Source organism: Esox lucius, chromosome 15, assembly GCF_011004845.1.
Source record: "Esox lucius isolate fEsoLuc1 chromosome 15, fEsoLuc1.pri, whole genome shotgun sequence".
In the NCBI taxonomy this organism is placed as follows: domain Eukaryota; kingdom Metazoa; phylum Chordata; class Actinopteri; order Esociformes; family Esocidae; genus Esox; species Esox lucius.
The window spans coordinates 795,895-810,898 of record NC_047583.1 but is presented as its reverse complement, the minus strand read 5'-3'; the positions used below and the strand labels follow the sequence as shown (position 1 = coordinate 810,898).

Below are 15,004 nucleotides of genomic sequence, written 5' to 3'. Positions count from 1 at the left end.
CCACATGGCTGTTGCCAGCTGTTGTAGTACCACTTGAAAGGACTTTACTTGGATTAGAGTCCTTAAAATTAATCAAATTCCTTGTACTTCAAAGGAGCTTCCATTTCTCTTCATGTTCACATGCATGCGGTTCTCCATTCCATAGCACAATGTGTGCACCACAACTCTCCAGAGCTGCCACTTTATCAGGTGAAGTCAGAATCTCACTGTGTCACTACGGGCTGGTTTACATTACGTTACATTTTCGGAGACCTTTCAGAAAAGACTTGAGATGCCATATTAAGATACATTTGTTTTGTAAGCTTGCAGGTATCCATAGATCAGCACTTTCTTGTTAGAGCCCCTTGGAGTTTTGCAAATGTGATGACAATTCTGTCAGAACTTTAGTGGGGAACATCTCGAACATGCTGGTGTAAATTCAAATTATATGGAAATGATTATGCAAATCCAGTATTTTACTGTCTCTCTCATAATGTGAACGTGCCCTATGTAACGGGCATTTAGCATTGGGCTACTATGTTTCTGCCATGAGAACAACCCATGTGCCTACACATGCAGATATGAACAGGCTTGAAACTGTTTACATTAACTTGATTTTTCTTTTCAACAATACACATTTGGTTCTAATTTACCTGCTCCTCTGACAAGCTGAGTTTACATCAGTCCCCCGCTAATTTATAAACTCTCAGAGCCGCTGCCTTTTAAAGGCAGAATTCCTGAAATTGTGGTGCAGGGTTTCCTTCCTGATTTGACCCCCTAGGTGGTTCGAATGCTCCTCATAGCTTGACATGTACCTTACTTCCTGAACGCCGTAACTGTCACACGTCTGGAGGTCTTGCCCCTCCGGCCTTTGCCTCAGCACCCTGACTGTCTTTATGACCTTTTGACCGTCTATCAGCAACAAATCCTTCAGGGCTGAATTAACCTCCCACACGTATGTTCACTGTTCAGTCCCTGCAGACCTCTAGCATCACATCAGTAGTATTTCTATCCCTCGGTCCACCTGAGGATGTGATGCAGAGAGATGTCTGGGCTTAACACAGAGATAGTGTTTGATTAAGCCCAAACCCCTCTGTTTTTAAGTGGCATGCTCCATCTTGTCCAGTGTTCACAGGTGGTGGCAGAAATCAAAGTTGTGAATAATCTTGCACCCAAACCTCAAGTGCATTGTAACTTGTGAGAATTGTTTCTGACTAGGCCTTCTTGGTCTATTGACCCTTGTTGAAATAGCCAAACTGTGGTGTGGCCTTTTGGTCCTCAGATGTGTGAAGTTTCCCCATGACATCGTAAAACTCCACTGACCACAAAGGAAAGGCATATGTCTTTGAAGTGGTCAATTGCAGGTCAGGGCCGGCAAGTGTTTTGTCCAGACCCAAATGGAGACATCATTTATGTAGCCAAGAGCAACATGACATAGCTATATAGTATGAGGTTCTGGACTTCCTGGCTTTCTATTTCAAACCAGGGTTTTTTTCTTTGATAGATTTAGTACCTCAGTTTATGTTCCCACCAGACTGTGTTACTGCAGGCAGGTGGTAGCCCTTTGTAGTTTTTACAGTTTTTACCAAGGAGAACTGAAGCCATTTTATTTGAATATGTGGGGATTAGACAGAAGTTGGAACCAGGTTGTCTGTTTACTTTGGCACACATTGACAATCATTTGAGAATCATTTGTTTGACAGAAACTGGAGGGGAGGAAAGGGGAGAGATGGATGTTCTCCCTAAAGGTATTTTAACTACCCCAGGCTTGTTTAACTGCCCCAGGATTCTTTCTAGTAGTCCCTTAACTCGAGCACTGGCCTGTTTATTTACTCAGTTTCATTAATTTGCTCAAAATTGTGAATTAAACTTTCAATATTTTTTTCTTTTTAGTTCTGACCCAAATCCCATACATTGAGTGCATTGACCTGAGGCTGTGTGAGGACATGGGGCGTTTCTACTCCTTCAGTGATCATCTTTCCAGCGGTTTTCTGCTCGGACTTGTCTGCTGTGTATTTACATTTCTGTCTTATTGTCCAGTCTCTGAATAGGCTTTACCACGTTTCTTTAAACCCTGTCCACTCTAGTAGGCCCTTCAGCCCAGGAGCTGTAGAGTTGCTGTGTGGTCGTATGTTTTTAGATGCTTTCCCAGGTCAGCAGCTCTACAGGAGGCTGTGGTCTGAGTGTCTCCTCCTCGATACCCTGAAGGGTCCTGAGGGCGTCTCTGAAGATGAACACACTTGCCTGTCTTCTTCTTTAGTGCTCGAGTGTGTGTCAGGGTCTGCTTGCGAGTGTGTCTCAGGCCCAGCTGTCCTCGAGGGCACGTGCATGCGTGTGTGTGTTTCACATTCGATGTAACTGGAGAAGCCCATTCTGTGATGCTGATTGGTTGTTCTCATGGGGCAGATGAAGCCTGGAGACAGCGCTGTTAGTGCCGCTGCCATGGTTACCCACCATCCACATAATGCTGCACATGAAGACATCATTACCCAGACTCCTATATGCCCTGTTTTAACCCTCCAGCTGCTGGATCACGCCATATGTCAGAAATATACTGTAGTTCTCTAGGTAAGTGAGCCCTGTAATCCTGTGATAACAATCTGCCATTGCATTTGGCTGAATTAGCATTTTGACAGATGGTCTGACTCCATTGTTTGGATTCCCAGAAACACTAGCTGCTATATACATCAGATAAATACATCTCTGGAACCTCCTAACTACTGTATACCTGCTATATACAAAACAAAATACTATTCTAGGACATACTGCTAATGCTACTACTATTGTAGAAGATTCAGAGAATCCAGAGAAATCTCTGTATGCAAGGGACAAGGCTGAAAACCAATATTGGATGGCCATGATCTTCGGGCCCTCATGCAGCACTGCGTTAAAAACAGACAATTCTGTAGTGGAAATCACTGCATGGGCTCTGGATACCTTCCAAAAACCATTGTCTGAACACAGTATGTTAAAACTCTACCATGCAAAGGTGGAACCATATATAACAAGATCCAGAAACGCCACTGCCTTCTCTGGGCCCAAGCCCATTTAAGATGGACTGAGACAAAGTGGAAAACTGTCCTGTGGTCTGAAGAATCAGGCTTGTTATCAGCGCACAGTTCAAAAGCCAGCATCCATGATGGTATGGGGGTGCATTAGTGCACATGGCATGTGTGACTTGCATGTCTTTGAAGGCAACGTCTTTCTCAGGGAAGGCCTGGCTTATTTCAGCAAGTCAATACCAAACCACATTCTGTAAGCATTTCAACAGCATTGCTTCGTAGTAAAATAGTCTGGGTGCTAAACTGGCCTGACTGCAGTCCAGAACAGTTACTCATTGCAAACATTTGGCGCATTATGGACCGAGAAATACGACAAAGGAGACCCCGAACTGTTGAGCAGCTAATATCATATATCAAGCAAGAATGGGAATACGTTTCTGTTTCAAAACTGCAGCAGTTGGTCTGCTCAGCTCCCAAACGCTCACAGAGTGTTGCTAAAAGGAGAGGTGATGTAACAATGTGGTAAGCATGCCCCTGTCCCAACTTTTTTTCTAAACGTGTTGTTGGAATCAAATTCAAATTGGGTATGTATTTTTCCAAAAACAATAACATTTCTCAGTTTCAACATTATATGTTGTCTTTGTACTATTTTCAATGAAATATAGGGAGAAATGTTTTGCACATCATTACATTTTGTTTTCATTTACATTTTATGAATTTTATGCATCTCAACATTTTGGAAACTGTTATGCATCAAATTAATACCATACAACATACTGTTAATGCTACTACTACTGTATATCTCCTATATACATCAGATAAATAATACACTAGAATATACTACTAATGCTGCTACTACTACTGTATATCTGCTATATACATCAGATAAATAATACACTAGAATATACTACTAATGCTGCTACTACTACTGTATATCTGCTATATACATCGGATATAGCAGATGGTCCTGGGTTGTTCCGTGCATACATGCACGAAATCTGCTTGTCTACTATAAACTGCTCTGTGATGTTAGGACTTTGAAACTTGTGAAGTGTACATTAATCTTAAATGAAAAAGGGCTTGTTTACAGTATGCTATATTTTTCAAGGCAGATCGAAGAAGGCTACATTATTTTGTTGTGTAAACTTGCAGATATCGATTGCTCAAGACGCCACCTTCCGAGGTAGCACGCACCACATTTTTGATAGAGGTCCCCTGGAGTTTTGCAAGGACTTCAGTGGTGTCCTTGGTTGGAGTCAAATGGGGTGGGGCATGGTCCTGGGTTGGAGTCTAAAGGGGTGGGGCATGGTCCTGGGTTGGAGTCTAATGGGGTGGGGCATGGTCCTGGCTTTCAGTCTAATGGGGTGGGGCATGGTCCTGGGTTGGAGTCTAATGGGGTGGGGCATGGTCCTGGGTTTCAGTCTAATGGGGTGGGGCATGGTCCTGGGTTTCAGTCTAATGGGGTGGGGCATGGTCCTGGGTTTCAGTCTAAAGGGGTGGGGCATGGTCCTGGGTTTCAGTCTAATGGGGTGGGGCATGGTCCTGGGTTGGAGTCTAATGGGGTGGGGCATGGTCCTGGCTTTCAGTCTAATGGGGTGGGGCATGGTCCTGGGTTGGAGTCTAATGGGGTGGGGCATGGTCCTGGGTTTCAGTCTAATGGGGTGGGGCAACAACAGTGTGATGATGCAGCATTTTTCAAAAATGTTTTATTCAATATATTGATGCAGCTGATCTTAGTGCTCTGACCGACTGTCTCATGGAAACACTTTGATGTTTAATTCGGTCATGTGGGCTTCTAATATGTAAACAAAACCATGATGCCTATTTATAGTTACGTGTGATATGAACAGGAATCAAAAGGCTTTCAACTAAATGGCTAGGTCTCTCACATCAATAATAAAATAAGTTTGCTTGAGAAAATATGGCTAGGAGCAAATCTGGTTTATAATAACTCAAAAAGCTTAAAACAGAATTATTAACTGAAAGTAATTGATAAACACAGCACCTTACAGTTAATTTTTAAGCAGTTGTTTGAGGACTAAAAGCAAAGGCTGCTTCCTCTATTCATGGGAACACGCTGGATGATAGTATTCACAATACCATTCTTATAATCTACTAGGTTGATCAGGTGTTTTTCATGCTTCCCAAGGTCCAACCATAGCCCATGTTCAACCTGAATCAAGGTCACTGAGGATTAGCTGAGCTGCTTTATTTCAGTGCAGTCCATTATTACCCAGTCATTTAATTATTGTTTTATCTGGTACTTACTACAGTTTATAGACCACAATTCCCATTCAAGCAGCCTTCTGCCAACATCATTACTAGGTCTGAGCTTTCCGGTGTGAAGGTGTTCAGCCCACACAGTTCATGGTAAAGCTGGAGTACTGCTGCCAAGCTGTCTTCAACGAGATGGAAATGCATTTCCTCATGAACTGAAACTGATTCAGATCAAATGGTTAACATGCAGTTTCACTACAAAAGCAAACATGAATGCAGTGGTGTTTTGGTCTTACAGTAACATTAACACCCTTCTGTTATTTGATTATGTTAATTTATGTAAAATGTCTGAGCATTTGATATGTATTCTGTTTCAATTAGTCACACCTGTATGTGATCAGATGAAAACCTTTAGCAAACTGTGTTTTGGTCTGAAGAAAGCCTGAAGACTAATGAACCTGAAAGGGTGATCCTTGTCTTTTTCTTCTCTGACTATAACATCTGGTGCCTCCTATTAAAAACATGGATTAGAATGGAGGATGTCCTCTACCACCCTCCATAATTGCCCCAGACAGCCTCCTGTCTTGCCGAGGTTCCAGCTCATGTCACAGACTGGGGGGGGGGGGAGGTCTGTGGGGCGGTGAAATATAGTGACACCAGACGGGCGCCAGACATGTTCTCTAGACCCCCCCCCCCCCCCCCGACTCCTGAGCAGTTCAGAGAAGGTTACAGACCAGTCTGAGGCCAGGCCATGACCACCAGACGGGGTTTTTTTCTGGGTGTTGGGGCTCAGTGGTGTGTTGGGGCTCAGTGGTGTGTTGGGGCTCAGTGGTGTGTTGGGGCTCAGTGGTGTGTTGGGGCTCAGTGGTAGATGGGTCCCAGCTAGATGTGTGCTCATTAAATAGTTCCATGACAGGAACAATGAGGCAGGGCCCTCCATCTCTGTACAGCATGTAGTCATTAAGGAATACCTGGCATTCTGATTGGTCTCTTCTCATGCAATGGGCCTGGCTAATCCTGGCATTCTGATTGGTCTCTTCTCATGCAATGGGCCTGGCTAATCCTGGCATTCTGATTGGTCTCTTCTCATGCAATGGGCCTGGCTAATCCTGGCATTCTGATTGGTCTCTTCTCATGCAATGGGCCTGGCTAATCCTAGCATTCTGATTGGTGTCTTCCTTTTATGTAGGGAAGGCCTGTCACCCTAACCGTTGTGAGTAGTACAGCCTAAGAATATGCAATTATTTTATGCCAAGTGAGTGTTTATTTCAGTACTTCGTGTTCTTCTTTCTTCATTCAGCAGAAGAAAGTCACTGAAACCCACAAAGAGATGGAACAAAAGGCCCACTATGAAACTCATGAAATATGAATGATCCTCCCAGCTAATTTCCCTCCATGTTTTTGTTTGGGTGACCTTGGGTAATCCAGGCCAAGTGCTTTCGATATTAGGTTCTCTGCTCCACGCCTACACGTCTCTGAGCTAAGCCAGGCCGCACAGCAGATCTGAGGCCCTGTGATTGCACCATAGCCAATATTCTGGTTACACCAATGACATCTGAACCTAACTGACATGTCTTAATGCAATCTCTTTTATGTAACTGAAAATAATACTCTTTCAAGTTCCAAAACTTGCCAAATCTGCATGCCTTAGCTGACTCTGTTTGCAGTCTGATTCTCTGGCCAGCTGTTTTCTGATGTCGATGTGTTGTGAATTTGAAATGACTCCATCTGGATTCAGTGTGAAACCTAAGCCCTTTCTGTGACCTGGGAAGTATAAAGAGATTCAGTTGCCCCAGTGATGACCCCTACCACTCAATTCTAGCGTACCAGATGGTGTCTGATGTCATTCTTCAAGACTTCATGGTTTAATTCCATCAACTCATTTCAAGCTTGTCATCCGTGCCAACAACAAAGTGAACTCTTCATCCCCAAGAAACACTTCGTCCTCTGTGGAAGCTGTTTGGTTTGACCTAATGTTTATATCCTGATGCCGATAAAATAAATGCTCTTTTTGTTAATACTGATAGGTGTGTAAGAAGATTCTCTAGTGTCTTCTAATGCTAAATGTCCCAATGGTGGAAATCCCCTTCAGCGTCTGTCAGGTCTGTGGTTTGGCTGGCCTGCGTCTGTCGGGTCTGTGGTTTGGCTGGCCTGCGTCTGTCGGGTCTGTGGTTTGGCTGGCCTGCGTCTGTCGGGTCTGTGGTTTGGCTGGCCTGCGTCTGTCGGGTCTGTGGTTTGGCTGGCCTGCGTCTGTCGGGTCTGTGGTTTGGCTGGCCTGCGTCTGTCGGGTCTGTGGTTTGGCTGGCCTGCGTCTGTCGGGTCTGTGGTCTGGCTGGCCTGCGTCTGTCGGGTCTGTGGTCTGGCTGGCCTGCGTCTGTCGGGTCTGTGGTCTGGCTGGCCAGCGTCTGTCGGGTCTGTGGTCTGGCTGGCCAGCGTCTGTCGGGTCTGTGGTCTGGCTGGCCAGCGTCTGTCGGGTCTGTGGTCTGGCTGGCCTGCGTCTGTCGGGTCTGTGGTTTGGCTGGCCTGCGTCTGTCGGGTCTGTGGTCTGGCTGGCCTGCGTCTGTCGGGTCTGTGGTCTGGCTGGCCTGCGTCTGTCGGGTCTGTGGTTGGACTGTGTTGGAGCGGTTCTGAGCAGGAAGGGAGTGTGTGAGAGTGATGGAGTGTTCAGCTGGGCTTGGTTTATGGGCGTCTGTCTCTGTGAACTGTGACCTGACAGAGCACTCTGTACAGATTGAAAGTATCTGCTGAGGTAATGCTGCTTTATGTGTTGCGTATCTGGACCTCAGGTCGACCAACCACTGCCGTCTATGCAAATGAGCATACTGGGGCTTTGGCCAGCAAAAGGGATTTGAGGGTTGGTGTAATTTGATAAAGTATGCTATATGTTGTTTATGGCGATTTTAGCATTGATGTGATGTGGTACTCAACAGACAGTGGTTGAGGCAATATGGTTAGAGGCATCAAACACTGTTTGATCTATCAGTCACAGTGAACTGAATAGTCCCCTGCTAGGCTAAATATATAGCCTGCTTTTTGATGTTATTTTAATGTCTTCAAAGATATCTTGACTAGGCTTTTCTTAATAGCTTTAGTAAAGGTGACCTTTTAAATTCCATTTTCTTCACTTTAAAACAGTATGAGGCAACCAATGAAACCATAGTTGCCTGTAGCAAAACCCTAATTACCTCTTCTGAAAGCCTCATAGCTTTATGTTTGAATATTATCTTTTCAGAAAGCAGTTGTACAGTTGACCAGTCAAGAACGTGTTAGTACTTTTTATTCCAACATATGATTGACAGATTATAAAGTATTAAACATAAACATGCTTCTGAGCAATTGTATCACTATCCAAAAGTGTCAACATAGCTTGGTACAGTATTTTAATTATTTACTACAGTCCTTTTTTTAAGTATATATTTATTATTAATCTTTATTAGAAATGTACAATCCTTCCCATTTTACTGTACATGGCTGCCTTCAGTCAAAACACCTGCATTGTGTTTTCTGATCTGTATTGTCCTTCCGTATGGCTCGTACGTGTTCAGGAAACTGACTTTCCTGAGAGGAGGGTTTGTCTGAACACACCACCACAGATGCTTTGAATATTCTGACCTCAACAGCTAGATGTCACAAGCTGTTTTAGGGGCTACATGTCACAAGCTGTTTTAGGGGCTGAAATATACATAGAGATTTCATCTGTTTGGTTAAACATCTCTGCAAGCAAGTCTAGGACTTGCAATGGATATAAAAAGTCAACACACCCCTGTTAAAATGCCTGTTTTTTGTGCTGTAAAAGAATGAGACAAAGATCAATCATGTTTTTCCACTTTTAATGTGACCTGTAATGTGAACATTTAAATTGAAAAACAAACTGAAATCTTCTAGGGGGAAAAATTAAACAAAGTCCTTACAATAACCTGGTTGCATAAGTGTGCACACCCTCTTATAACTGGGGATGTGGCTGTGTTCAGAATTAACCAATCACATTCAAACTCATCTTAAATAGAAGTCATTACACACCTGCCATCGTTTAAAGTGACTCTGATTAATCACAAATAAAGTTCAGCAGTTCTAGTAGGATTATCCTGACATTTTCTTAGTTGCCTCTCAGAGCAAAAGCCATGGTCCACAGTGAGCTTCCAAAGCATCAGAGGGATCTCATTGTTGAAAGATATCAGTCAGGAGAAGGGTACAAAATAATTTCCAAAGCATTAGATATACCATGGAACACAGTGAAGACAGTCATCATCAAGTGGAGAAAATATGGCACAACAGAGACATTACCAAGAACTGGACGTCCCTCCAAAATTGATGAAAAAACTGAAAAAACTGGTCAGGGAGGCTTCCAAGAGGCCTATAGCAACATTAAAGGAACTTCATGAATTTCTGGCAAGTACTGGCTGTGTGCTACATGTGAAAACAGTCTCCTGTATTCTTCATATGATTGGGCTATGGGGTAGTGTTGCAAGACAGAAGCCTTTCCCTACAAAGAAAAGTATCCAAGCCCGGCTGAAGTTTACAAAAACAAACATCAAGTCCCTCAAAAGCATGTGGGGAAAATGTGATATGTTCTGAATGAACCAAGGTTGAACTTTTTGGCCACAATTCCATGTTTGGTGCAAAAACAACTCTGCACATCACCCAAAGAACACCATACCCACAGGGAAGCATGGTGGTGGCAGCATCATGCTTTGGGGCTGTTTTTCTTCAGCTGGAACTGGGGCCTTAGTCAGGGTGGAGAGAATTATGAACAGTTCCAAATACCAGGCAATTTTGGCACAAAACCTTCAGGTGTCCGTTAGAAAGCTGAATATGAAGTTCACCTTTCAGCACGACAACAACCCAAAGCACACATCCAAATCCACAAAAACGTGGCTTCACCAGAAGAAGATTAATGTTTTGGAATGGCCCAGCCAGTGCCCAGACCTGAATCCAATTGAACATCTATGGGGTGGTCTGAAGAGGGCTGTGCGCAGGCGATGTCCTCGCAATCTGAAAGATTTGGAGCGCTTTTGCAAAGAAGAGTGGGTGAATATTGCCACGTCAAGATGTGCCATGCTAATACACTCCTACCCAAAAAGACTGAGTGCTGTAATAAAATCAAAAGTTGCTTCAACAAAGTATTAGTTTAAGGGTGTGCACACTTATGCAACCAAATTATTGTGAGTTTTTTTTATTTTTCCCCCTCAAATATTTCAGTTTGTTTTTCAATTGAATTGTTCACGTTATAGGTCACATTAAAGGTGGAAAAAGTTATGACATGATTTATCAAGAACCTGGCATTTTAACAGGGGTGTGTAGATTTTTATATCCACTCTAGGTCAAATAACATAAATACTACAGCCAAAGGGAAACCGCTAAGACCCAACTGTCCCTGTGTTCAGACCCCTTACAGAGGTCATGTGATTTACCACTCCCTGTGTTCAGACCCCTTACAGAGGTCATGTGATTTACCACTCCCTGTGTTCAGACTCCGTACAGAGGTCATGTGATTTACCACTCCCTGTGTTCAGACCCCTTACAGAGGTCATGTGATTTACCACTCCCTGTGTTCAGACCCCTTACAGAGGTCATGTGATTTACCACTCCCTGTGTTCAGACTCCATACAGAGGTCATGTGATTTACCACTCCCTGTGTTCAGACTCCGTACAGAGGTCATGTGATTTACCACTCCCTGTGTTCAGACTCCGTACAGAGGTAATGTGACTTAACACTGTCTCAGGGTAAAATTAGCTGCAGGGTGATTTTTCTTGGGTGGTTTCTGACAGCAATAGTGACATAACTGTCACCTCTTGCAGGCATAAGAGGAAATCAATGGAGGTCTGTTGTGGAGGTTAAAAGGCCTCTGGTTGAATACTGGAAGGGATGATGTCAGTAGAATGCTTTCCGGTCATCATTACTGAGTATCCTCTCAAGGCTTGGTGGAATATCAACGTGTGTGTGCGTGTGTATAATATCATCTTTTACTCTAGACTGGTGAATTACTAATTTGTACAGTAGAATGGTGAATGAGAAATAAACAGCTTTCCATCTTCAGTAGGATGTTGAGGATGGGTTCCAGTATTTTCAGGAAATTTTAATTTTGGCCTGACAGCGTCGATTGGCAAAACTCATCTGCTTTAGTTCATACATTATGTTTTGTCGTAATTATTTTAGACTTAGGGGAATCTTAGGCCTGTGTTAAGTCTTCTGGATAATGAGTTGGGGTGGGCAAGGATATTGAAATATTCCAAATTAATTAAAATTCCAATACTTAGTATTCCAATACAAAGTATGCCTTTTCTAAATACAATTCCAATTCCAATCTAGAATTATTTGGTCCCACTAACTTCTACCCAAAACTTAAGTAGATACAGAACCCACACACAGGCAGGGGATGAATTGGAGAGGAGGTGCAAGGTTGCTGAGAAAGTGAATAGCAAATTTTTGTTGTTGTGGCTACGGCAAAAATGTAATCTTAGACAAATCGGGTAATTTTCCTTGAAACATTGTTGGCACTGCTGGAAAGGACGTGAGGTTGAGCAGTGACCTTGTTGGTATAAATGCTTGTCATGAGTTAGCATGTCCAGCTCACGACAATATTTTAAATGAATGATTTCTCTTCTTGATCATCAAAATAACTTATTTAATCATCTTATGGGAGTTTATATTAAACACTTTGATTTAAAGTCGGTACATTTTTATGCCCAATGGAGTAACCTGGCTCTGCCTCTCATTGGCCAACTTCAGAGGTCAAAGTTAGGTTAGAATGAGGCCTTTGTGGACATTCCTCTGTAGAGGAATATTTCCCCGAGTTCCTGGCACTAACATGGTTTCATCTCCATTTTGGAAAGGTCTTGTTTTTGCTTTGATTTTAGGATTCAACTTACAGTCTATGTCCAGGGTATTCAAACTGTAGCCTGCAATGTCTGGAGCCTGCTGATTTTCTGTTCTTCCTAATCATTAAGCCACCTTCCTGGTGTTCAGAGGCTAAATAAGTCCCTGATTATAGGTTGTAGTGAGGATTACTTTTTTAACTGGTTTCGTGGTCCATATTTGAATACCACTGGCCTATATTTCAGAATTAGTCCTTGATCAATAAGTGTGGATGTTTGGTCTGGCTTCCTCTCCTTTGATAATCTCTCTGTATGTAATTCTGAAATTCAGTACTACTGTTGTTTGCTCCTTGGGGTTTAAGGCCGGGTGTTTCTGTAAAAGCACTTTGTGACAACTGCTGTTGTAAAAAGGGCTTTATAAATACATGTGATCGATTGATTGATGTAAGAAGTGTGAATAGATATCCATACGTTGACCTTGTCTAAATCACTGTGTGAGGAGGGGCCTTCCCAGTGTCAGCAGCAGACCTCTGATAAATGTGGATAAGCACATTGTCTGCCGTTGCCCACTGTGAGAAATACAACACCAGCAAAATCCCAAACGAAAGCCCTTCTCCATTCTGCCTGCAGCAAGCTACTTAATGACATGACCGGAGTCAAGACAAGATCCGAGTTTATTTTTAAATAATATAATTCATATTTCGGCCTAGTTCTTCTCTGTTGGCTAACAGTGTGTTTCCCATGGACAGTGTGTTTTTCTGTGTCGGCTGAATGGAGACCCTGTGGCGGGGTTAGCTTCCACTGCATTAGCCTGGCGCAAAGGAGGACATGATGATCTGTTGAATGCTGGGACATTTGAAGGGCAGAGTGGTGCTGTCTGGACCTATTTAGGGAAGCACAAAACCCATTTTCTAAACCCTGCAGAAGCTCTCCAATAAGTTGCTTCGGTACAGTGTTTTTTTTTGTCTCAACTGGCATCCGAAGCAGAAGGACTGTGTTGTTAGTATATGTGTGTGTTAGCGTGAATGACCTATTATGTGTGTTTGTGTGTTGGATGCATGTTATAGGACAGGCTTGTCAGTAGAGTGAGAGAGTTTCCGGGCCAATTTCCATAAATTAGATGGTCACCCTCCCCTGGTCAGGCTCCTGCACATGCACTTTCCCTGTCCAGTTCTCCTGGACTTTCTGTTCCTTCCTCGTTTCTTTGTTCTTTCCTTCTCTTTGTCTATTTGTAGCCTCGCCTGCCTTCCCGAGTCACACACGAGCCTGCCTCCACCAATGTTGCGGTCATCCCAGTGTTACCACCAATGTTGCTGTCATCCCCGTGTTACCACCAATGTTGCGGTCATCCCCGTGTTACCACCAATGTTGCGGTCATCCCAGTGTTACCACCAATGTTGCGGTCATCCCAGTGTTACCACCAATGTTGCTGTCATCCCAGTGTTACCACCAATGTTGCGGTCATCCCAGTGTTACCACCAATGTTGCGGTCATCCCAGTGTTACCACCAATGTTGCGGTCATCCCAGTGTTACCACCAATGTTGCGGTCATCCCAGTGTTACCACCAATGTTGCTGTCATCCCAGTGTTACCACCAATGTTGCGGTCATCCCCGTGTTACCACCAATGTTGCGGTCATCCCCGTGTTACCACCAATGTTGCGGTCATCCCAGTGTTACCACCAATGTTGCGGTCATCCCAGTGTTACCACCAATGTTGCTGTCATCCCAGTGTTACCACCAATGTTGCTGTCATCCCAGTGTTACCACCAATGTTGCGGTCATCCCAGTGTTACCACCAATGTTGCGGTCATCCCAGTGTTACCACCAATGTTGCGGTCATCCCCGTGTTACCACCAATGTTGCGGTCATCCCCGTGTTACCACCAATGTTGCGGTCATCCCAGTGTTACCACCAATGTTGCGGTCATCCCAGTGTTACCACCAATGTTGCGGTCATCCCAGTGTTACACTTGGAAGTGATTCAGGTTTGAAGGCATGGCAGAAGGAATGCTAGGCTTTGTGCCACCTGGCTTTGATTGTGCTCATCCTCCCTCTTGTCCCTCCAGGCACTGGATGTGGACCGAAGCGTTCTGTACAAGATGAAGAAGTCCGTGAAGGCCATCTACTCCTCAGGACTGGGTGAGTTGGACAGTTTAATGCAGATGTACATGCATAACATATCCCTACATCAATGGGTTAGAGAGGTTAACAAGGGTTAACGCCTCCATCGGTTGAGACTGGGTGACTGATCAGAGATAATCCTTATAAAGTCCATGTTCCTGCTTTCAAGCAACATTTTAGTATGCGTGTGTACGTGTGTACGTGTGTACGTGTGTACGTGTGCGTGCATGTTTGTGTGGCAGCATTCTCTCCCATCTTGATCCTCTTTTCCTGGTATTCAGAAGTTCAACCCTGCATCACTAGACGCTGTGTGTGTGTGGGGTGTGTGTGTGTGGGGTGTGTGTGTGTGGGGTGTGTGTGTGTGGGGTGTGTGTGTGTGGGGTGTGTGTGTGTGGGGTGTGTGTGTGTGGGGTGTGTGGTGTGTGGTGTGTGGTGTGCGGCGCGCGTGCGCGTGTGTGTGTGTGTGCGCGTGTGTGCGCGTGTGTGTGTGCGCGTGTGTGTGTGCGCGTGTGTGTGTGCGCGTGTGTGTGTGCGCGTGTGTGTGTGCGCGTGTGTGTGTGCGCGTGTGTGTGCGCGTGTGTGTGCGCGTGTGTGTGCGCGTGTGTGCGCGTGTGTGTGCGCGTGTGTGTGCGCGTGTGTGCGCGCGTGTGTGCGCGCGTGTGTGCGCGCGTGTGTGTGCGCGTGTGTGTGCGCGTGTGTGCGCGCGTGTGTGTGCGCGCGTGTGTGTGCGCGCGTGTGTGTGTGTGCGCGTGTGTGTGTGCGCGTGTGTGTGCGCGTGTGTGTGCGCGTGTGTTTGTGTGCTTTTTATCTGGTATTTGTGAGTGGTATTTTAAGACCACCAAACAAATACCTGTGTTTTGTACAAAAG

General features: G+C 44.5%; 1 protein-coding gene across 5 annotated transcripts in view; it reads left to right on the top strand.

The window, feature by feature from the left end:
• asap2a (ArfGAP with SH3 domain, ankyrin repeat and PH domain 2a) overlaps nt 1-15,004 on the top strand; it is a 94,959-nt gene that overhangs the window by 6,844 nt on the left and 73,111 nt on the right. For all 5 annotated transcript variants that reach the window (XM_013137661.3, XM_013137660.4, XM_020054269.3 and 2 more), the window contains exon 2: nt 14,082-14,154. In XM_013137661.3, the coding sequence (XP_012993115.1) occupies nt 14,082-14,154 (73 nt within the window). The remainder of the gene's footprint in view (nt 1-14,081; nt 14,155-15,004) is intronic.